Raw genomic sequence first — 23,713 nt, 5'->3', positions numbered from 1 at the left:
CGAGTGGGAGGAGCTACAGCTGGCAGAGCCAGTCGACTTCAACAACTGCAAGATTGACCCCGCCCCCTTCCAGCTGGTGGAACGCACATCACTGCACAAGGTGAGAGCGAAGCTCCACCTCTTTACCAGGCCCCGCCCCCTCATGCCTGACTGGCTCCTCCTTCTGCCTCCTCCTTTACTGTGATATAGCCATAATTTCTTTTCTTTTTTTTATCGAGATGGAGTGCCTTGAGTTTTTGCATTTTCTTCAATATCAGGGGTCGAAAACCCCGGTCCTGGAGAGCCGCAGGACGTGCTGGTCTTTTGTTGTTACTCAGCACTTAATTGATCAATTAAAGCAGCTAATTACACAGTTAACTCACCTCATCTGGTTTCCTGTCTGAATCGGCAGCTGATTTCATGGCGAAAACAAAAACCAACCACACCCTGCAGAGCACCCTGCTTTTTTACCGTTTGCCTGCCTGTTTGAAAAGTGAAATAATAAAGCCTTTTTTTAACAGAGCCCATACAATATTTCATAACCTTTTACAGTTGCATTATGCATAAAAGAGCCAAAGACAGTTCCTATGCTGCCCACTAGTGGAGCAGTGTCCACTCAAACACATCGAGATAACCCTTCTGCTTAAGACCTGTGGAGTCCTATGGGAGCTGCTCAATGGCGTTTAAGCCCCGTTCATGTTTGACTACGGCGCTCGTTTGGCACCAGGGCGTGAGCACTGCGTACCTAAACATGACGAGATGAAAAGGAAGGAATTAAAAAAAGATCTTCTTCTTCTGTGCTGTCCTGTGATTCCCCGGGGAGCAGTTACTTCTGAAACTTTTTTAATTTAAAAGTATTATCCAAGGTTGTGTGATTTTGCCAGGGTAAATTCAAAAGTTTTTAATTCAATGAAAGTGAAAATATGCATTTTGACGCCAGAGGCTTATTAATAAGCTGCAGTACCTCTTGGAGTTTGTGAGCACTTGTCCCTGGTTATGGGTACGCACTTCGCACTTTGTATGTCGCTCTGGATAAGAGCGTCTGCCAAATGCCAATAATGCAACATAACGTAACGTAATGTACTGTGAGCTTGTTGGGGAATGTGAGGGGTAATGTCAGGCCCTGGGCCCCTGTTCTAATGTCCCCCCCCTCCGTCTTGCCTCCACACAGACCCACACCATCTTCTCCCTGCTGGGCCTGGACCACGCCTATGTCACCAGCATCGGCCGGCTGGTTGGCGTCGTTTCACTCAAGGAGGTGAGGGGGAGGGGGGGGGTTAGGGTTGGGGCGCTGAAATCTGCTACTACTACGGCACCGGTTCCCATAAGACGGAAACCTACTAAACGGATGTGTGTGCCATAGGTTGTTGCTAGCTGACGTTACACACGCTGGTGACCTCATGGAGCCTGTTCCACGAAGCAGGATTACTGAGTTAGCTGAATAACTGCACTGAGTATAACCCACAAAGCAGGATTACTGAGTTAGCTGGATAACTGCACTGAGTAAAAAAAAACTCCAATGGCTGTTCCAAGTTTGACTTTGTGCAGTTATCCAGCTAACTCAGTAATCCTGCTCTGTGGAACAGGCCCTAGGTACCATTATAGCAAGCTAGTTAACATTAAACTTGGGTGAAATGCCAAGAGCAAAAGGGTATAAAGTTAAAGTTTTAAGTATAAAGTTTAACCCTTTAAGGTGTGACATCACATATATGTGATTAGAATGTTCTTAACTGAACATGCTAATGTTGATGTAACAATCGCTACCGGTAACTGAAGGCAGTGGTGTTCTTAAACACGGACAAAAATATATATATATTTTTTAAAACCTACTTTTCAAAGAGGGTTAAACTTAAATTTAATTGTTCTTTGCCTTTGCGATAAAAAGTCGTTCTTCAATGACGCGCCCGTCTCCTCTGTGCAGCTGCGTAAGGCCATCGAGGGCTCGGTGACGGTAAAAGGGGTGAAAGTGCGCCCCCCGCTGGCCAGCTTCCGCAACAGCGGCTCCAGCAGCAGCAGCAGCCGGGAGCAGGAGTCCACGGAGCTGCACCGGCTCTGGAGGCGTCACCGGACTCTGACCCTCCCGCGCGAGCCCCTCCCCTCCGGTCCCGCCGGCCAATCGCGGCTCGCCTCGCAGCGACCGGACGAATCGCAGCAGGCCTACGCGCAGAGCCCCGCCCGCGACAAGCACGACCCGCCGCGCGGCTACGCCCCCTCCTACGCGGGGGAGGAGCCGGAGCGGCCGCCGCTCCAGCAGAGCCCCTCCCCCGACGGCAGCCAGCCGCCGCTCCCGCTCGACCGTAGCCCCTCCCACAGCGGCAGCGAATCGCGGCTGCTGTACCAGAGCGGCCCCGCCGACAACGACAGCGAATCGCTGTCCTTGTACGACGACATGCCCACCCCCGACGACAGCGAATCGCTGCCGCTGTACGACAACGTGCCCACCCCCGACGACAGCGAATCGCTGCCGCTGTACGAGAATAATCCCTCCCACAATGCTAGCGAATCAATGCCGCTGTATGAACACAGCCCCTCCAATGAAAATGAGCCACAGCTGCCATATGACTACGCCCCCTCTTACAGCGACAACATATCGTTTGAACATAGCCCCTCCCACGACCAGGGACCACACCTAGTGTACAAATTTAGCCCCTCCCACAATGCGTACAAATCAGTGTACAGCTCCCACAGCACGGACCAATCACAGCTCTCGTTTGAACACAGCCCCTCCCATAATGTGACCAAATCCCAGTTGCCATTCAAATACAGCCCTTCCCACAGCGAGGACCAATGACAGCCTCGGTAAGAGCACAGCCCCTCCCACTTCACATGGAAATGTCAAAGCGAGGGCAACTGAAAAAACGAACAGTGAATCCTCAGGGCTAGCTGTGTGTGTGTGTGTGTGTGTGTATGTGCATGTGTGTGTATGTGTGTATGTGCATGTGTGTGTATGTGTGTATGTGTGTGTGTTGTACCTCATCCATAGACCAATTCGCTGCAAATGATGTTCATGTACTGTAAATTGGGCTTAGGCTAACAGGGTTTTGTGTGTGTGTGTCTGTGTGTGTGTGTGCGTGTGTGTGCATGCTTGAGTGTGTGTGTGTGTGTGTGTGCGCGTGTGTCTGCCTGTGTGAGCATATATGTGTGCATGTATGTGTGTGAGTGTACGTGTATGTGTGTGTGTGTTGGGGGGGAGAATAGCGCACACACATACACACAAACACACACACACACACACGTTTGTGTGTACATGCGCATCCACGTAACACCTATCTATAGACCGTATGTACTGTAAATGTATATTCATATACATGTTTATGTGCAGGTAGTAAATGTGAAGAACTGCATTTTAAATTATCACTATTTTTGTTTGATGTGATTTAATTACTCTGATGATTGTAAACTGTCCAACGGCAAAGATTTATCAGACATAATAAGGGGAAATATATTCTGATGTGTTTTGTGTGGTGTATGAAACCTACAGCCATTAGAATGGTGACCTGCCCCCATATCATGACAGGTTAAATGTTTCTCACATGTGGAGATGGGTTTGGGGTTTTTTCTAGATTTTATACATGAAAACCTGACTGTAGACCCTTTCCTACCTTGTTTGGTCTTGTATCATCTTTAATTTCTTTCATTGTGCGTAAAAAAAAACTAGAAAAAAAAAACTGTATGTGTAATATTAATTGTCAAGAAGTCATCGCATAGCCAGCATTTGTTCGTTGTGTATCAATAACTAGTTAAGCTATATTAAAAATAAATTATTTGAGAAATTACAGTACTATGCATTGTTGATCGCTTATGAGCACCTGCTACTCTGCAATAGTTAAAACCTACCAGAGAAGAGAAGTTACTGCCAGAGGCGGCCATCTTGCACCTAAAATGGCCACTGTCTATTTTGGCGTGATAATTAACTGTTTTCAAAGGTTTGGATTCAACCAAAGCAAGATGGATTTGTGTGGCTAAATCTTGTCCTCAAATAGCACTAAGGAGACTAACCCTCACGCCTCAACATCAAAAATCTTTACCCAAAGTTATCCAAGCGATATACACGCAGGTAATGCAATGCATTCTGGGCAATAACTCCTCATCTCGTCAAACCCATTCAATATGCGTCTGGACATGAATGTAATATAACTGCTTAATAACTGTAAATACGCAGAATGTTTTAAGGTGTATAAACTATATTACGTATTGTGTCCATACCTTCAATATCACTACTTTAGAGGACTGGCTGTTATAATCTCTGATAACTAAGGATAGCTGTTGCCTCATCGATGTTAGCGTTTGTACATACTGTACATAAGAGCAGCAAACAGAAAGTGTTTTGTACAGCACAGGTGAATAAAATGTAAAAAGTGCTGAAGTGTGTCCTTATATCATTTTTATATTATTTCGTGCCACATAAACTTGACCAGGGCATTTTATTAACGTACTGTATTAAGCACCTGCAATGGCAATTAGATAAAATTATGTTTGTCCAGTGCATATGTACGTGTATGTCGTCTCTTATGGTATTTGTTTCTTCAGCAGTCTAATCATTAAAAATATTTTGTCGATAAACTACTGGATAATTTCTGGAAATTATTTGAAACTATGAAAGAAAAATAAATTGATAAATTGTGACGCAAACGTCCAAAAGGAAAGTATGATTCACACAAGGAAGCCGCGCGATTATTGAACTGTCAAAATCTAGAATTGTGCCGCACTTAAACTGGAATGGATTTTGGTCAGTTTGTACATACAGTATATTATTGTTAGTAGTAGAAGCACTAATCGTAGTAGTAGTAGTAGTAGTAGTAGTAGTACCAGTCAAAATTGTAATATTCATTAAAAAAAACAATAATACAAATAAATATATCACAGTATTATAGCGGCTTTTTTTCTTCCTGCTTTCAAAATATCCTATTTCCACACTATTGCAACCCACTTACTGTGATGCTGTGGTAGGTCGCTGAATATTGACTTTGTAAATCCAACAAATACAAATTAAGCACGCATAATCCCAAGATTCCTCATTAATATCAGCAATCTTCTCATGACTATTATCAGCACTAAAATCAAATTACGTGTTCGAGGCTTGATATGGAAAGAGAGAGAGAGACAGAAAAGTAATTACAGAAGATTTATAAGACCGTAGGCCATTGTAATGTTTTGGACAGTTAAAATGTTTTTTTCTTCTTCTTCTTCGTTTTCCAGAGCATGACCATAACAAGGCAGAAAAGAATAAAATACAAAATACATCGTCGCTTCTGTAAAAAAAGTCTTTTTTTTTCTCTTCCTATAGAGGATATCACACAGTGATTAAAACAAGAGAGGAGATAGCGACCGGCGGCTACGCTAGCGTAGTGCACACAACCGACACAACACAGTGGAGAGGATCAAAGCAGACACAGCATAGAAAAATAGAGAAAATCTCAGATCCACTGTTTTTACTGCCGCACTGAAAACTACTACTTCTATTGTCACCCTTTTTTTAAATATATAAACCAAACATAGTATATCTACCACTAAAAAGGTCAATTTTTGAGAACATTCTGGGTTTTTTTAAATGTATTTTCTTTTAAGACAAGGAGTGCAATTTAAGTTCTACAACTGTCCGCAGAAACACACCATTATGACCAACGATCGTCCTAATAATATCTATTACGACAACATTCGGAATGATATAAAACTAGTACGACAAAAGCATATCATCTCTCTTTTTTTTTTGTTTCATTTGTACGAGAATGTTTTCTTTTTTTAAAAAGACATAACCTTGTCAGTTGAGATCTTTCCTGCAGCTGCCTCTTACTATCTTTAGCGACAGGTTAATTAGCTGGAGCGCCACGGAAAGCTACGCTGCAGGAACTCAGTGGTCCTCCAGGAGAGGGGAACGATACCGTTAGCTTCCGGCTGGATGTCGATGATTTGACCGGGGCGGGGGATTGAGGGAGGGGAGAGGGGTGGTCTCGGGCAACAGCGGACATCCCACCCTTGCGAAAACTATTTCCGGGAGACCGCCGACCAGGAGCGCGCCTGGAGGGGGGGAGGTGGGGGTGTTCCTTAATTTGTGATTGTCCGTCAATTGCCGACTTTACAAAGCTAATTTCTAGAATTCACTCTGCCTTTGGTGCTCATTGCTCATTTGCGGGAGAATTCGGGGTAACAGGGAGAACGTGTTTAATTCCGGGAGACACCTAGACCTTCCGAGAGAGGTGGGATGTCTGCAGCAACAGGGATTTTCGGAAGGGGGCTCACAGGGGCTGGGAAGAGGTGGGTGGAAAGGAGGGAGTTAATTACACTCTCAGAAAAAACAAGATTCTTTGGCTTGTCTCCACAGAGCAGGAGACAAATCACGGTCCTCGAGGTCTGAGAACTGCTGGTTTACAACCCTCATTTTGCCTGGGAGTCAGGTGTGAAGGCAGTCACACTAAACGTTCAGCTAATTCCCTGGGAGAGAAGAAACCCAGGGCCGGGTTTGGATTGCGGGTCCAGATTTGATGATTGCTGCCACAGAGGGACCCTTTTCAGTTCTTTTTGGAAACCCTCTGTCAGAGCCGCCAGACAAAGAACCACTCTGCCCAACACAGAACCCTTGGACTAGATGTTAGGGTTCTTCTATGGAATCACAGGGTTTTTTTTGTTTTTTTTCTGAGAGTGTAAGGTACCGTTAGATTCGTCTGCAATCAGACATTTTTAAAGACAAAGTCCTGCATTTCACTGACATCTGACATCGCTCCGGTGAGCAGAGGCACGGGAGCCTGTGTGTTCCCGCAGGACAGAGCTGAGGAGGGGGGGATCGGGGGGCCGGGGGGCGGTGTGTGTCTCTGATTTGAAGAGGAATGGAGAGATCAGAGGATCCCCCCAAAAAAATCAGAATGGGGGGGAGAAGGGGGCGGATTTAAGTCAGTGAAGTCCGTGCTCCTCTTCCTCCTCCTCCTCCTCCTCCTCCAGGGACATGGCGCCGGAGGAGGGCTCGTCGGAGATCTTTCGGCGGGCGGCGCTCCGGAGCAGGACGTCCCGGTCGGAGCTCTCGCCCTCGTCCTCCGTCTCCAGGTAGGAGTGGAAGCTGGAGGGGGCGTAGGCCGAGTCCTGGCTCACCCCCCTGCAGTCCCCCCGCCCCGCCTCCCCCGGCCGGTCCTCGCCCTCCCGCGAGCACCCCAGGTCGGACGGGGACGACACGGGCGCGACGTCCTCCGCTCCGCCCGTCCTGGAGCACGGCGTTCCGGAAGGGGCAGGGCCGTCCTCGGAGGGGCGGGGCCCCTCGGGCTGGAAGGCCGGCCCCTGCCACAGGTCGTGGGAGCACTGGGGGTAGAGGGAGGAGTCTGCCGGGGAGGGAGGAGAGGAGAGGGTGAGAACAACCCGAGAGAGGGAGGGAGAAGGGGAGAGGGAGAGAGTGAGAACAACTGAGAGAGGGAGGAAGAGGGGGTGGGAGAGGAGGAGTGGAGAGAGTGAGAACAACCAAGAGAGGGAGGGAGGTAGAGAGGGAGAGAGTGAGAACAACTGAGAGAGGGAGGGAGAGGGGGAGGGAGAGAGAGAGAGTGAGAACAACCGGAGAGGGGGAGAGGGAGAGAGTGAGAACAACTGAGAGAGGGAGGGAGAGGGGGAGGGAGAGAGAGAGAGGGAGAGAGTGAGAACAACCAAGAGAGAGGGAAGGAGAGGGGGAGAGGGAGAGCGTGAGAACAACCAAGAGAGAGGGAAGGAGAGGGGGAGAGGGAGAGAGTGAGAACAACTGAGAGGGGAGGGAGAGAGAGAGGGAGAGAGTGAGAACAACTAAGAGAGAGGGAGGGAGAGGGGGAGAGGGAGAGAGTGAGAACAACTAAGAGAGAGGGAGGGAGAGGGGGAGGGAGATAGAGAGGGAGAGAGTGAGAACAACTGAGAGAGGGGGGGAGAGGGGGTGGGAGAGGAGGAGTGGAGAGAGTGAGAACAACCAAGAGAGGGAGGGAGGGAGAGAGAGAGGGAGAGAGTGAGAACAACTGAGCGAGGGAGGGAGAGGGGGAGGGAGAGAGAGAGGGGGGGAGACTGTGCAAGTGAATTTCACCCTTTAATGTGTAAGGTCACAAAAATGCGATTAGAATGAAGATTGCAGCTGAGCATTCTAATGCTGGTGTAACAATCACTGCTGGTGACTGAAAGCAGTGGAGTTCTCGAATACAGTTAAAAAAAAACATCACCCCCCATCCCACCACGAGTGCGATGGATTCTCGTTAAATCTGTAGGAGGGGTGAAAGCCCTGTGGGGAGAGATCCGCATGGGGGACTGGACCCGTGTTTCTGGCAGAAAGTAGAGCAGTAGAACGAGTGCTGTACCAAAATATCCCCCCCAAAACCCTGTAGGAGCCTCCCAACATCCATACCCCCTGACTACGGAACGGGATGGGACAGGGGGACCGCACCAGCGTCCAGTCACAAAGGGAGAGAATCACACCCGGGTAAAATACGTTATTGTTTTGGATTCAAATACTTTTCTGCACTCGACTGATCTTGCCTGGCACAACTGAGCCAACCAATAGGACCAGAAGGTGGAGTTTCCACTTTTTGAGAGTATTTCATTTCATAGGTTCCAATTCACCAGACAAGCTCAGTAAGGAAATATGCGAGTATTTGAATCCGAAACAATGACCTATTTGACTCAGGTGTGGAGCGTATACTCTCCGCAGACAGAAAGGGCATCTCAGGTTGTTCCACAGAGACAGTGTGCGTCCTGTGTTTGTACAGAGGGACCAGCCCATGAGTCATTCTCCTCTTCAGTATCTACTTGGCTTTTTATGGCCGTGTTTACAGGTGAGCTCTGAGCAGGCACGTTAAGCTAATGTGTAATGTTTGAACACGGGTGGGGTCAAATTTGGAGCGTGTTTGTGTGGACAGTGCGGTTGTCAGTACGGACAGGCATAGAGCAACCCTGCTCCTGGAGATCTACCGTCCTGTAGGTTTTCACTCCAACCCTAACAAAGCCACACCTCATTCAACAGGTAGACCAGGGCTGCCCAACCCTGTTCCTGAAGACCTACCGTCCTGTAGGTTTTCACTCCAACCCTAACTTAGCACACCTCATTCAACAGCAAGAGATTGCTTTAGTAGAATCCAAATTAGGGTTGAAATTAAAAACTACAGGATGGTAGATCTCCAGGAAGAGGGTTGGGCAGCTCTGGTCCAGTTTGTAGTATTGTACATGTGAAGTGTCTGTGCAGGTGCACAGGTGTTCAATCGACCACAGAAAAGTATGTGAATCCAAAACAATTACGTATTTGACCCAGGTGTGACTGTAGATACACACAGACACAGTGTGCAGGTGTGTAAGGACTGTAGGTACACACAGACACAGTGTGCAGGTGTGTTCAGGTGGGTAAGGACTGTATGTACACACAGACACAGTGTGCAGGTGTGTAAGGACTGTAGATACACACTGACACAGTGTGCAGGTGTGTAAGGACTGTAGATACACACAGACACAGTGTGCAGGTGTGTTCAGGTGTGTAAGGACTGTAGGTACACACAGACGCAGTGTGCAGGTATGTTCAGGTGTGTAAGGACTGCAGGTACACACAGACGCAGTGTGCAGGTGTGTTCAGGTGTGTAAGGACTGCAGGTACACACAGACAGTGTGCAGGTGTGTTCAGGTGTGTAAGGACTGCAGGTACACACAGACACAGTGTGCAGGTGTGTAAGGACTGTAGGTACACACAGACACAGTGTGCAGGTGTGTTCAGGTGGGTAAGGACTGTAGGTACACACAGACACAGTGTGCAGGTGTGTTCAGGTGTGTAAGGACTGTAGGTACACAGACACAGTGTTCAGGTGTGTAAGGACTGTAGGTACACACAGACGCAGTGTGCAGGTATGTTCAGGTGTGTAAGGACTGTAGGTACAGACAGACGCAGTGTGCAGGTGTGTTCAGGTGTGTAAGGACTGCAGGTACACACAGACGCAGTGTGCAGGTGCATACCTCCGCTCTGCGTGGTGAGGTTGGGGTCGCTGTAAGGCATGGCGTCTTCGTCGCAGAGGTCCTCATAATCCTCTCCGTCCACGGACGACCACGCCCGGAGTTTGGCCTCGGCGATCGCAAACTGTTCGGCCACCCCTGGGCGGAAACACACAGCATACGGCCTTTAAAACCAGCGTCAAAGCCCCGGCCCTGGAGGGCCACAGTGTGTGTGTGTTCTTCTGTTCTTTTAATCAGCAGCCAATTAGAAAACCCTGGCAACAAGGCCTTGGAAACAACACGTGTGGAAAACAACCCTTCAGCCAATCAATAACTTGAGGAACACTAAAAAAACCAGCTAAAGACCACAGCCCTCTGGGACTGGAGACTGACAGCCATGCTTTGAACAAAGAGAGAGAACGAGAGAGAACTCAATTACCCACAACCCCCCATTACCCACATTGTCTCCCCAGGAGGAGAGTGTTCCATTATTGGGCACAAGGGTGGAGTATCCGCAAAAAAATCGTCTGTGTCAGTCAGGACTCAAACTGGTTCATCAATTTCCATCCTGACCAGAAATACTTTTTTTTGACATACTTTCAAAGAAAGAAAAACTCTTCCCCCCTCTCTTAACTGTTCATTCACAGGTGTCTGCAGTTATCCATCTCCAGACTTGGGCGAACAAATGTACAGTATTTTTTGTACTCGTGTCTTAAAGGTTTATTTTCTCACAGATCTACAGGAGCGTTTTTTTCAACATTTTACCATCTATAATTGTACAGTGTATGAAGTATTTCAATTGGTATTTCACCCAGGTCAGATTTTCTTATAGTTCTTATAGCTCTGAATGTACTAGACCTCCAGCTCTTCAAACGTTATACCGTCTCTACAAATGTACAGTGTTTAAAATAATTGAAATCTGCATTTGACCCAGGTGTGATTTGTTCACAGTTCTGGCTCTGATTCCCTCTCTGTCCCCTAAGAAAATGTTTTCACCCTAACCAATACCCTGCTTGTAACACTAATATCAGCCGCTCAGTTAAAACCACAATTCATTCTCCTTTTTCTCCACACCACAGAACTCCAAACAACCGACATCAAACACCCAACCAAACAAACACCCAACCAAACAACCAACCAAACACCCAAACAAACAACCGACAATAAACAATGAACAAACACCAAACAACCAACAACAAACAACCAACAAACACTCAAACAAACACCCAACAAACAAACAACCAACCAAACACCTAAACAAACAACCAACAAGCAACCAAACAAACAACCAACAAACAAACAACCGACAACAAATAACGAACAAACACCCAACAACCAACAACAAACAACCAACAAACACTCAAACAAACACCCGACAAACAAACAACCAACCAAACACCTAAACAAACAACCAACAACCAACCAACAAACAAACAACCGACAACAAATAACAAACAAACACCAAACAACCAACGACAAACAACCAACAAACACTCAAACAAACACCCGACAAACAAACAAGCAACCAAACACCTAAACAAACAACTAACAAACAACCAACCAACAAGCAACCAAACAACCAAACAAACAACCAAACCAAACCCCCGACAACCAACCAACTCGTTCCTTCTCCACTTCCAGAGGAAGTGCGTATCAGGCAGGTAAGCCAGCAGAGCAGAGACTGAACAGCGTAAATACAGCACCTATTATCCTTTAACCCCCCCCTCCCCCCCCACCTTGTCACACAAAGGTGCTGATGGGAGAGGGGGCTGAGGTCACTGGAGTCGCCCTCTGCCTCGAACATGCTAATAACCTGCAATCTGGCCCACGCAGTTCTCACCTGACAGAACACCAGGTGGTTGGGGGGGAGGTGGGCTGGGGGGGGGGGGGGGGAAAGATGAATCACTATGTGACAGGCGCAGGGGGCAGGGCTTATCTGTGTGCCATAGCGGGACAGGTGTCTGTTTATTCGGCGCGGGGGACAGTGTGTGACTGCGTTTGTGTAGATAGAACGCTCCGTGACAAGATGGCGAGTGGGTGAGTGGAGCCATGAGCGGAGTGGGTTTGGCAATAGCGATAAATGTCAGTGACAGAGGGGGGGGATGGGGGGGGGGATGGGGGTGATGAGCGGGTGGGGGGTGGGGGGGTGGGGGGGGACTCACCTGCGGCGAAGCGCGCCTCCTGCTCGCCCTCGCTCAGGTGGGAGTACGACCTGAAGTGGGACTCCAGGGCGGCGGCGGAGTCGCAGGGCCGGCACCAGCCCTTCCACTCGATCAGGTGCGCCACCCGGCCCTGCGCCATCGCCGTGGGCTTGGTCACGTGGTCCTTCACCGCCTGGGAGATGCCTGGGCGCGGGGGCGGAGAGAGACGCCGGGTCAGACCGCGCGCGCGCAGAGAGACCCGCGGGAGAGACCGTCGCCTCCACCGTCAGGCTGTACCGTGAGCCGTCAGGGACTGTGTGCGGCATGGAGCGTAGTGGTTAAGGTACATGACTGGGACCCGCAAGGTCGGGGGTTCGAATCCCGGTGTAGCCACAATAAGATCCGCACAGCCGTTGGGCCCTTGAGCAAGGCCATTAACCCTGCATTGCTGCAGGGGAGGATTGTCTCCTGCTTAGTCTAATCAACTGTATTGTTGCTCTGGATAAGAGCGTCTGCCAAATGCCAAAAATGTAATGTGTGTGCGATCGACCTGTAATTTAGATCCCCCATCAGAGGAGAACCAGGAAGTAAAAGGTGGCGTCCCTATCATATGAAGCACAGAGGAAAATCGCCTGGTTAAAATGACATCCAGTCAGTGCAGTCTGTCGTCCGCAGTGGCTTGCAATGCGGGAGTGCACTAGTAGTATCACTGGGCCAGTGAGTGTCAGTGCCAGGCCAGTGAGTTTGCTACCGTTTTGGATGTGTGTGTCATTAGATGACTGTTGGATTTTAAATATGGAAAATTCAGGTTCGGAAAGGAAAAGTCACAGAATTTGGTTCCAATCACCTGGATTTGTTCAATTGCACAATTCTTCAGCCAGGAGGTCGAACTAATTAGGAAAAACAGCCGGGAGAAGAAACACATGGCAGGACTTTTACTTTCTGACTCCTGGACTCTCCTTTACATTACACAGCATTTAGCAGACGCTCTTATCCCTTTTTTTTTTCTCCTCAGGGCTTGCTGTGCTTGTACAGTAATCTGTATCGATTCAGGCTTAGCATTTTGTGACTAGGTTAGCATAGCTAAACCGCATTAGACGGACAGGATATAATCATTATCCCCGTCGGTCTTGCTTCAGTGACGGACAGGATATAATCATTATCCCCGTCGGTCTTGCTTGCCCATCTGAATCAGGTGCACCCAGTTACATCCTCCTACACCGTTACCCCTCTGGATATGACCGTCCGCTAAGCTAATGTGAGGCGATGGGGCGACATCGGCTCTGGGGGCAAGCGCAGTCGTCTGGCAGTCGGAGGGTTGCCGGTTCGATTCCACCCTGGGTGTGTGTCGAAGTGTCCCTGAGCCAGACGCCTAACCCCCAGACGAGCTGGTCGGCGCCTTGCATGGCAGCCAATCGCCGGTGGTGTGTGTGTGTGTGTGTGTGTGAGTGTGTGTATGAATGGGCGAACGAGAAGCGTCAATCGTACAGCGCTTTGGATAAAGGCGCTATATAAATGCCGACCGTGCACCATTCGATGTGACGATGGGGGAGCTCGGCCATGTCTTACCGTAGAGGGATGACCGGGCCAAAGCAGCAATCTCTTGAATGGTGAGCGCTTTCCTGGACTTCGGCAACATTTCAATAGTTTCCTCAACATTTACCTGCAAGGGAAACCAGAGGCATTCAGCGACACCCCTCACTGGGAACACTCCTATCCTGAATGCTTCTCAAGTGGCCGAATGGAACGTCCTCGCTCCTTCGAACGTCAGTACGAAGCCGCGTCGGTGGCAGACGTGGCAGACCGGGAGAGGTGGATCCACAGGCCGATCGTTTATCTCCCGGGCTTTCCGAAAAAAATACTTCCGCAAAGGATGTGCTGATGTTTCCCTTCTCAGGGGAAAGTTTGGAAGTTCCTAACTTCTACCTCTAGCGCCTAGAAGGAACATTTAAGGCAGGGGTGTCCAGTCTTATCCAGAAAGGGCCGGTGTGTGTGCAGGTGGTTGTTTTAGCACAGGACTAAGACAGCTGATTCTACTCATCAAGGTCTTGGTTAAAGACCGCGATCAGTTCATTAGTATAATCAGGTGTGTTACTGCTGGGTTAGAACAAAAACCTGCACCCACGCTGGCCCTTTTAGGATAAGATTGGACACCACTGATTTAAGGTGTTGGAATGCCCTTAAAGATGGTGGTCCTCGATCGATTAGAAGTAAAAGATAAAATAGGAGAAAAATAAGTTATTGGAATTACACCACAGTAACATATCTTCAAATTTCATCTCCAGCCTTCAATCAGGTCTCCTGCTTCATTACAGCGCCCCCTAGGGGCAGTCCTCCAAAATAATTAACACTAGATAAGTTGTCAGGATAGTTAAATTTCTTGGTCAGGATAAGGGCGGCCTGCAGTGTAGTGGTTAAGGTAAATGACTGGCACACGCAAGGTCGGTGGTTCTAATACCAGTGTTCCACAAGACCCTTAACCCTGCATTGCTCCAGGGGAGGATTGTCTCCTGCCCTGATCAATAAATGGAAATATGTTGTGTATAACATTTATTTCTGTAAATCCAACACAGACAGGCAAAGCTTTTATGGCAACAGGACAGGAAGTCATCGTAATTCCCATCTCACCAATGGCTCAGATGAATAACTAGGACTAATTGGAATCTACATCAGGAGAAAAAAAATGTCTGACATTTTGTGGAGGGAATTGTCATTACGCAGTATCTGATGTAAAATGACTCTGGCAAATGAGGTAATGACTCACAGTTACAGACATGACAAGAATTTTTGAAATGAATTTCTTCTCGCTAATAATGACATATTCATGAAATTAGCTCTACTGCTGACACTGCGGTGCAGAAAACAATGGCCAGTTGGCAAAAGTCTGGCAGTGCAGAGAGATTACATTACATTATTGGCAGACGCTCTTATCCAGAGTGACGTACAGTTGACTAGGCTAAGCAGGAGACAATCCTCCCCTGGAGCAGTGCAGGGTTAAGGGCCTCGCTCAAGGTCCCAACGGCTGTGCGGAGTTTATTTTATTGTGGCTACACCGGGATTAGAACCACCGACCTTGCGTGCCCTAGTCATTTACCGTAACCACTACGCTACAGGCCGCCCTGTAGCGCAGATCAGTGTGGAGGTCAAAGGTCACCCTGGCCCATGTTCTGTCTCTCTGCCTTTGCACAGCCCGGCGAAGTGAACCTGGCTCACGTATGACGCGGGGCATTAGGCTGTGGCAACGGAGGCGGTGAAGCAGGGTGCGGGACCGTGGTCAGCCGGCAGAGACACACTGAGCCTCAGGTGACAGGCTCCAGGTGCAGTGCATGCTGGTCTTTGGAGTGTTTTAACACTCAGATGATTCATATCAATCCCCGATTGCCCAGGAACCTTGTTTCTTCAAGGGCAACGATTGAAAGAAAACCCCACAAAAGAGCACAGGCTAGGCAACCTTCTCACCCACACCCCCCCCCCCCCCCACCGAGCAAAACCACTTGTTTTTTTTGTATGGCGGGGAACGCACTATGTGCGTGTATTTGCACAGCAAATACAACACGCATGTGTGTGTGTATGTGTGTGTGTATGCGTCCCACTTTTACATACTTATGTGTGTGCGTCACGTTTACAGCTCTTAAGTGTTTGCTCCCATTTGACGAGCTGTGAGCCACCAGGACAAGGTTTACGAAGTGCTAAAAAAACGCCAGACACATTTAACTGCCCTCTCCCGCGCTGTCACTTCTCGCGATTAATCCACAGGTGCCCACCGCCCCGCTACACAGTGTTCTAGTCGCTGGAGAACCGGACGCACGTCGCAGGGTGACGTTGTCGTCTCGGAATGCTGTCTCGCGGCACAAAGTCTCTTTCCCTACCCGTGAGATTATACCGTTCTTTTAAAACCGTCGGCTCTCCAGAGGTTCGTGCCTGAGCTACTGAACCTATCATTACTCAGCCAAATTGCCGGTAAAATTAACTGCTTGACCTTTCCTTTCTTTTCTCTCAATAGTCGAGAGTCAACAAATCGCAGCCTTAATCTTTCTCACATGTATCTCAGTCACCAATACCCTTATATACATATCAATACAGTGAAGTCACAGCAGCGTAGGACTATTCATTTATGTACATTCACAGCATATTTAACTGGGAGTGTCGAAGTAAAACCGCACATGCAGCTGGCCATTTGCACGAGAGCCGGGGTGCACAGTAGCTTCCCAGGTTTCAGAACTGGACAGCTCCCGCGGCAAATCAGGCACAGTGAAATTACTGCGAAACGTTGGCTAACCCACGGGAAATGCGTAAGTGCACACAACACTGGAAGACGGATATACAACACAGTGGAAAGTAATTAATGGACTCGAACTTATGCAAAGATATAGCTACCATGGTGCCGTCTTCCGTGACAACGCCCGTCGCTCTATCGCAGAGTAGGTGGTTTTCTGCGAAAGAAATCGCATAGAACGAGTTCTTCTTCACAAACATGGCACGCCGCTCCTTGCATTCGACCCCTTCTCCGGCGAGAGCAGTAAATCGGATCTCCATCTTCCAACTTTCGCCTAGGAATTCCTATGGCAACCGGTCACCATGGAACGATTCCTTCTAGGATACGAGATTATCAAATGACGTCACATACAGTCAATAATATCTCCTGTTGCCTTCGATGTCCCTTGTGCCTTTTATTGTTTTCAATCTCTCTATCGCTCTGGTGAGAGCTACGCCGGTCTTGTGAGGCACGTACGCCGAATAGAAGCAATTGCACCTGCTGTAGCCTGCATTTGTAAGCGGTGAGATTATACAGCAGGCGTTAAAGTCCTTAAGCCAGTCAGTCATTAGGTTACTGCACTTTTAAAAGTCAAAGTGGCTAAGACGCATATGGCGCCAGGATCCTCATTAGCGGAATAATGAGTCAGGTGATCTTATTTAGGCCAACGATAAACATTTATACACATTTGTATATAAATACACATCCAGTGTGTGTAAAGGAAAAGACGGTGCTCATTCAGCTTTGGTAGGCTTATTTCACGGCGTTTTTTATGCGTTTAGTGTCAATATCAGGGCACTTAGCCTAGTCTGGGACGCAAATGTCGCGTGCTGTCCACTCGAATGATTGCATCAGCCCAAACCGAGCGGTATGGGATATGCAGCGAACGCAAGATAACCATATGTTCATAGAGAACATCGCTTGGGGCGTATATGACCAGAGACATCTGTTTTGAAGTTTCACCAAGAAGTACAGCATATATTTATCAAGTAACATGTATACGTAGGGCCAAAAAGAACCAGCCTCACGATACCAGTCCCGTACTAAATTTTATAAGTATTGCGACCGAGATTCACAAAATGTGACCGAGATTCATTTTGAAAACCGCACTAAAATAATTGGTAGTCACTCTTCGAATGACTCCTGGACGATTACAAAAGTAATTGGGGAACAATTCTACCACGCATTGATAGGTAATTATAAACCAACAAAGATTGAGAAGATCATCTTCCCTAGATCAGGAATTGCAGAGAGCGAAGCACTGATTATTTGGTTTCGTTTGCATACATCAGGTCTCATTAAGCAGAGAAGAACGAGTACAGGGATCGCGTAGCTACGCGTGCAGGTTAAACTGTAAATAATCGTTATTCGTCATGCAGACGCGCCAAATCCGTCGGCACGTGCGGCGCTTAAGCAAGGGGAGATTTGCCAGGCACCTTTAAGGAGATTTATTAGCGCGAAGAGACACTCAACTGATTGCCTCTAGTGGCGTGACAAGTGAGTCACGGACAGAGATCAGCGCGACAGCGTCTCAAGGCAGGACGGAAGTCCCCTGGTGTTCCACAAAATATCACTTCAAAACGATGGCGACGCTCAAGACTGTTTTGACTCGGGGTCACCCGGTGCTGTCAGATAATATTCACACAAGACCCGACTTTCAATCCCGCATTTCATTCTAAAGTCTTACTTAATACCCTATCTATACCCGTAACAAACAGCAGTGATTCCCCAGTTTATTACGAAGTGTTCAGAAAAAAGCCCTGAAAGCGGTTTTGAACAGAAATAGACCAGGCCCATACAAATAGAGCCAATGGACACAGAGGAATGTCCCTGTGTTGCTAGAAGACAAGTATATTAACCAACTCCTGCTCTAGTCCTGGCCTATCCTGGTACAATTGTATGAACCAGTCCGCTACATGTGTGTCCCTCTTTTGAGCGACGTTCAGGAGGCTTTTTAATGTACCAAGATGGAACCGCTAGACATGGTCATAAACAGGAATAAAACCCTTAATTAGCATGTTAATATTTCCCTATAATTAGAATATCATCATTTAACCCATAGTCAGGACATTGTTCATTCAGCTCCATTTTAATATTATATTTAAAACTTTCCTTAGACCAGTAGATTCATGGCACTGTAGTTTCCAAACACGAAACAGAGAGAGAGAGAGAGAGAGAGAGAGGGGGAGAGAGAGGAAGAGAGAGACAGAAGGAGAGAGGGAGAGAGACAGAAGGAGAGGGAGAGAGAGAAAGAGGGAGAGAGAGACAGATAGAGAGGGAGAGAGAGAAAGAAGGAGAGAGGGAGAGAGGGGGAGAGAGGGGGAGCGGGAGAGAGAGGAAAAGAGAGGGAGAGACAGAGAGAGAAAGAAGGAGAGAGGGAGAGAGGAAAAGAGAGGGAGAGAGACAGAGAGAGAGGGAGAGAGAGAAAGAAGGAGAGAGGGAGAGAGAGGAAAAGAGAGGGAGAGACAGAGAGAGATAGAAGGAAAGAGGGAGAGAGGAAAAGAGAGGGAGAGAGACAGAGAGAGAAAGAAGGAGAGAGGGAGAGAGATAGAGGGTCAAACAGAAACATTGAGGTGCAGCATGTCGTATTATTGCTATTGCTGAACTAATAACTTTATCAGAGAGAGTTCTCATGCAGAATTATTGCTGAGAGCCCGATTTAGAGTCCCATTTTGGAATGTTATTTAATTCAAACAAAATATTTGCCCTCACGATCTCTCAGATGCCAGCTCTTTCAAGGCCCCACCTTTGAGCTTTTGGGGGCTGCCTTTAATTCGGCCCTCCAGTGGCAAGATGCCAAAATGGCTTCCACACAAAGCCACCTGTCGAGCCCTAATTAAAAACCACCCAATTGCTGCGACTATGTTAATGATCTCAGCGAGTCATTTAGCACTGACTCATTACGCCTAATTACGGACAGACTCAGCGAGCAGAGCTAATGGTTAATGCCGAATCTGTATCAGTTTTAATTCAGTTCATATGTACGTACATAGTACAACCAATGAGGTGTCCGTAATGACTTCTGACACAATACGTTCAGCCTTCAGTGATTTTTACCTTTTGCTTAACATGCAAATTATGTTTTTTACAAATATTATTATTGCGTAACTGTCTTTATTTTTCTTTACAATGATCATGTACATTTTGCTGAATCCTTTCTTTTATCCCAGTTGCACTAAAATATTGATCTTCAAATTATAAACTCAGTGAGCAATTTATTAGGTAGACCTGTGCACCAGCTTGATAACGCAAATATTTAATCAGCCAATCATGTGGCAGCAACTTAATGCATGAAAGCATTCAGATGTGGTCAAGAGGTTCAGCTGTTGTTCAGACCAAATGTCAGAATGGAGAAGAAATGTGACTGAGCAACTTTGACTGTGGAATGACTGTTGGTGCTAGACAGGGTGGTTTGAGTACACCAATTCTGTAACGTGTGGTTATTTCAGTTACTGTCGCCTTCCTGTCAGCCTGAACCAGTCTGGCCCTTCTCCTCTGACCTCTCTCATTAATAAGGCATTTTCACCCACAGAAATGCTGCTCACTGGATATTTTTATCCAGTTTTTCGCACCATTCTCCGCAAACTCTAGAGCAGGGGTCTCCAACCCTGGTCCTGGAGGGCTACTGGGTCTGCTGGTTTTTGTTTTCACCTTAAAATCAGCACCCTTTGAGACCCAGGTAACCAGGTGAGGTGAGTTAATTAATCAATTGGAGCAGTTAAGTGCAGGGTAACAAGAAAAACCAGCAGACCCAGTAGCCCTCCAGGACCAGGGTTGGAGACCCCTGCTCTAGAGACTCTTGTGCATGAAAATCACAGGAGATCCGCAGTTTCTGAGATACTCAAACCACCCTGTCTGGCATCAACAATCATTCCATGGTCACAGTCACTTAGATCACATTTCTGCCCCATTCTGATGTTTGGTCTTAACAACAACTGAACCGCTTCACCACTTCTGCGTGCTTTGTTGCATTTAGTTGGTCACACATGATTGGCTGAAAGACATTTGCCTTAACAAGCTGGTTGTTCCCCAATTGGCCAGACACTCACACACATCCATTGGAGAACAGGCTATCACATGAAGGGATTCCTACAATGTAGGAACATAATTATTTGGATTGTGTAATTAATCAACTGGATGGGTGGCCAGTTTGAGAGGTTGTTGATTTTTGAACTTGGGACTTTTTAACCTGCAAAATTGAATACTGCACTATACTGGCAGGCAGGCAGCATTAAAATACGAACATATTATCTTTGGAGGTCTCCAATCCAGTTTACCAACCAAAACCGACTAAACCGTGATCTCAGCTGCCAGAAGCGCACACAGTGGAGTTTAATGGCATTATACCGTCAACACACATTTTAGCACAATCTCGTCTGACGTGAATCCACCAGAAGAGAAATCAACTGCCAGAAAAAAAAAAAACAATGGTTTTGAACAAGATAACGCTTTATGAAAGGGCCTAGCTCCACCAGTCGCGTGCTGTGATCCCGCACACATCATTTCACGTTGCCATGGCGACCTATCGATTTGCTACTGATACTGCGCGCCCTAAAATGAGCAAATGAATAACAGTGGAAATGTCGAACCACCACGGAGCTCAGTCAATAGCGTTCAGAAAACATGGTTTATTTATCATTTTCCAATCAATTAAATCGCGTCTTAGGCGCTTGACTGCACAGTTGAGAACACAGAGCGGTCCTCGGTGATAAGAAATACAATATTTGGCACAAAATATAGGCTATTCCAGCTACAATTAGTCTACAAAAACAAGGAAACATCCAGTGCTTAACTTTTATAGAGCTAAATTACCGTAGACTAAACGTTTAAAGAAGACTCAGAGACTAGATGAAGAAAAATATAAATTTGCGCTGTATCTATGCTGCGCAGTCGCAACAGGTGAATAAAGTCACTGAATTTTGTTATGTAATTACCAGCCCCGCGTGGTTGCAACGCATATGACGTAATTAAGAGCTCTGAAAAGATTCGGAGAAGCGTGTCCAAAAAAATAAACAAAAGCGGAAGAAGCCAGAGATGTGCACGGAAACGTGGAAAGGGGAGACGTGTAATGCGACAGTAATGGAAACAACATCAGACCTACTGCATAGCCGAGGACAAGTGAGCTAACTTGTGGTAGGCCGATAGGCTACAACTGGCCATAGCTAACGATCGACCTCTACATACGTGGAAAAAGAGCAGCGGTTACTGTAGCCTAGCGACCTCTGCACAGTTGAAAAAAAACTTCAAACTGTTGCAAGAACGTGATGATGCATGACCTGACTCTGAGCATCCTATTTCAGAGTAGGCTACCCATCCAAATAAAAAAGAAAGTGTGCCAATGGTGATTTTAGCGAAGGGCTGTAGTCTATATATTCATATCCCCGAAGTGTTTCCAGGGTAGGCGTTTGCTCTAGGCTCTAGGTAAAGCCCCATCAACACAGAAACCGTTACAGCCCATGTCTCCACCGAGACTCGGGAGACAGTAATTGTAGATCAAACGAAGAGTTGGGGGTGCTATAATGGACAGGCCTAAGTGGTCGACTTATTTGTGATGTTACTTAGTCATTTTAAACAACAATCCAACACCGATGAGACACTCTAGCCGTCAATAATCATACCGTGTGAAAATGTAGGCTATGCTACGTTCATAAAGGGGAAGGCATTTCAGAACCGTTCGGAAATTGTACGAACATGTAGCCAACCAGGCAAAAGTTATAGGTAGGCTACTTGGTCCTTTCACAAAACATTTTGATATGGCACAATACAGGTCTAAGCCCACTTCAAATATCAAAGTTTTCTGATTGCAATTTTTAATAAATGTATTTCATTTAAAAAAACAAGTTATACAAGTATATTGCACATTGCACTGTGTTTGTGCAATAAATTTCGATTATGGCCGGGGTTATCATTGTGTTTAAAAGAGCAGCAAGGTGAAATGAGGCATGCTAGGCTACTTAGACGTTGCGTTGAGGCATTTGATAATCTAATAAATTAGACACAATTGGGGGACCTCAGTGAAGGTTAACACTAAAAGTTCTGGAAATTCCTCGTTGATAAATCTGTGGAATGCTGGTTCTTGACCGCCCGTGAGAACGATAAGCGCGCCTATGTGACCGTCTGAGCGCGGACATGAAATGAGGGGTACAAATGATTTATCGTCTCATCGAGGCCCTGTCGAATGAATCACAGCACTCAAGGGGGGAAAAGACGAGACAAGGTACAAGACGGCCCGGGGTTAACGGGGACGTCGCCCCCAGATTAATGGAAAGATAACTGTCAGTAAAACAACGGAGACGACAATCATAAAATCACGGCGGACCGAGGAGTCGACCAATGAAGCTTGTCTCCTAGCAACGGCAAACCGGAGCTGCATATCAATGAACCGTGGTGCATTCGAACAAAATGGTGCAATTTTCGCAATACAGTTTTTTTTTTGTTCGTCAAATGCTTAACCTACATCATAGCGGATGGAAAGGGTAATTGGGTCAGCTAATTAAAAAATCCACGCGCACGGCGGTAGGCTACAGATGAGAGACGGCGAGCGGAAGATTAGCAAGAGGAAGCGACAGCCACTTACCTTGAAATCAAACTGGGTTAATGCAGTCAAAAGCATCGCACATGCAAAGTGTTCGGGTTACAAAAGCGATTCCAACGGGGCTCCGAGGCGCAGCACCTTCCCAGTTAACGCCGAAACGTCTGCTTCAAGCTCGCGCTCACACGGTCTGTCTTGAAGATCCGCTAGCGATGCCAAAACCCCGCAATCTGCAGGCACTCCAGTGACAGAGCCCCTCCGACAACGTCATCAAGACAGAGCGTCCGTTTAAACATCTACATTTAAATGCCAAGTCTCCTTAAAGATACACGAACCGCTCGGGAACGATATCGGCACGCCTCGCGACGCGATCTCGCAGTCCACAATCTTAAGAATCATTCACCTTTACATGATAGCTATACATTTTGACACACAGTTTCTCCAAATGTAATATAAATATCCGGCACGGCAGTATTGATCTAAACATTGCGCTGCTAAATAAGACATGATTGATTAAATGGCGTATTAAAAGACATCGTGCAATCAAAATAATTTTTATAAATAAATGTTATGAATTAACTAAGATAAATATGATGGTCATCACGCAATATGATGGTTAATCAATTGAGATTGTCACATTACCAGGACTGACTGTACCAGGGGACCACGTGAGCATCATGGCTCGTTGTATAAACGGTTGTGTTGTCACGATCAAATAATAGGTGAAATAACACATCACATCTCAAATAAAAAAAAAAAGTTGCCAGGCAATGAAGTTGACCAGCTAGCAAGTTATAGGCTACAGCTCATTTGACATTGTACATTTTGTAGAAAGCTCGACAAAGTGAGTTTAAGGATAAGGATAGCTTTCCAACACGGATACCCAGCCAGCGACTTCGTCGC

The 23,713-nt window shown here is 47.0% G+C and overlaps 2 protein-coding genes across 2 annotated transcripts in view; one reads left to right on the top strand and one right to left on the bottom strand.

The window, feature by feature from the left end:
- clcn2a (chloride channel, voltage-sensitive 2a) overlaps positions 1 to 2,770 on the top strand; it is a 49,064-nt gene extending 46,294 nt beyond the window's left edge. The window contains exons 23-25 of the mRNA XM_061242747.1: positions 1 to 100; positions 1,151 to 1,237; positions 1,901 to 2,770. The exon at positions 1 to 100 is cut by the window's left edge and continues 5 nt beyond it. Of these exons, the coding sequence (XP_061098731.1) occupies positions 1 to 100; positions 1,151 to 1,237; positions 1,901 to 2,770 (1,057 nt within the window). The remainder of the gene's footprint in view (positions 101 to 1,150; positions 1,238 to 1,900) is intronic.
- A 4,001-nt stretch (positions 2,771 to 6,771) lies between these two features.
- On the bottom strand, positions 6,772 to 23,094 carry fam131aa (family with sequence similarity 131 member Aa). The gene is made up of 5 exons (XM_061242746.1): positions 22,856 to 23,094; positions 13,593 to 13,686; positions 12,045 to 12,227; positions 9,907 to 10,041; positions 6,772 to 7,286 (listed from the first exon to the last, which is right to left on the bottom strand). Exons 1-5 carry the CDS (start codon positions 22,889 to 22,891, stop codon positions 6,868 to 6,870), a joined length of 867 nt encoding a protein of 288 aa, XP_061098730.1. The 5' UTR covers positions 22,892 to 23,094; the 3' UTR covers positions 6,772 to 6,867.
- Positions 23,095 to 23,713: the final 619 nt, after the last annotated feature.

This window comes from Conger conger, chromosome 5 (assembly GCF_963514075.1).
Source record: "Conger conger chromosome 5, fConCon1.1, whole genome shotgun sequence".
In the NCBI taxonomy this organism is placed as follows: Eukaryota; Metazoa; Chordata; class Actinopteri; order Anguilliformes; family Congridae; genus Conger; species Conger conger.
This window is presented reverse-complemented; position numbering and strand designations above follow the sequence as displayed.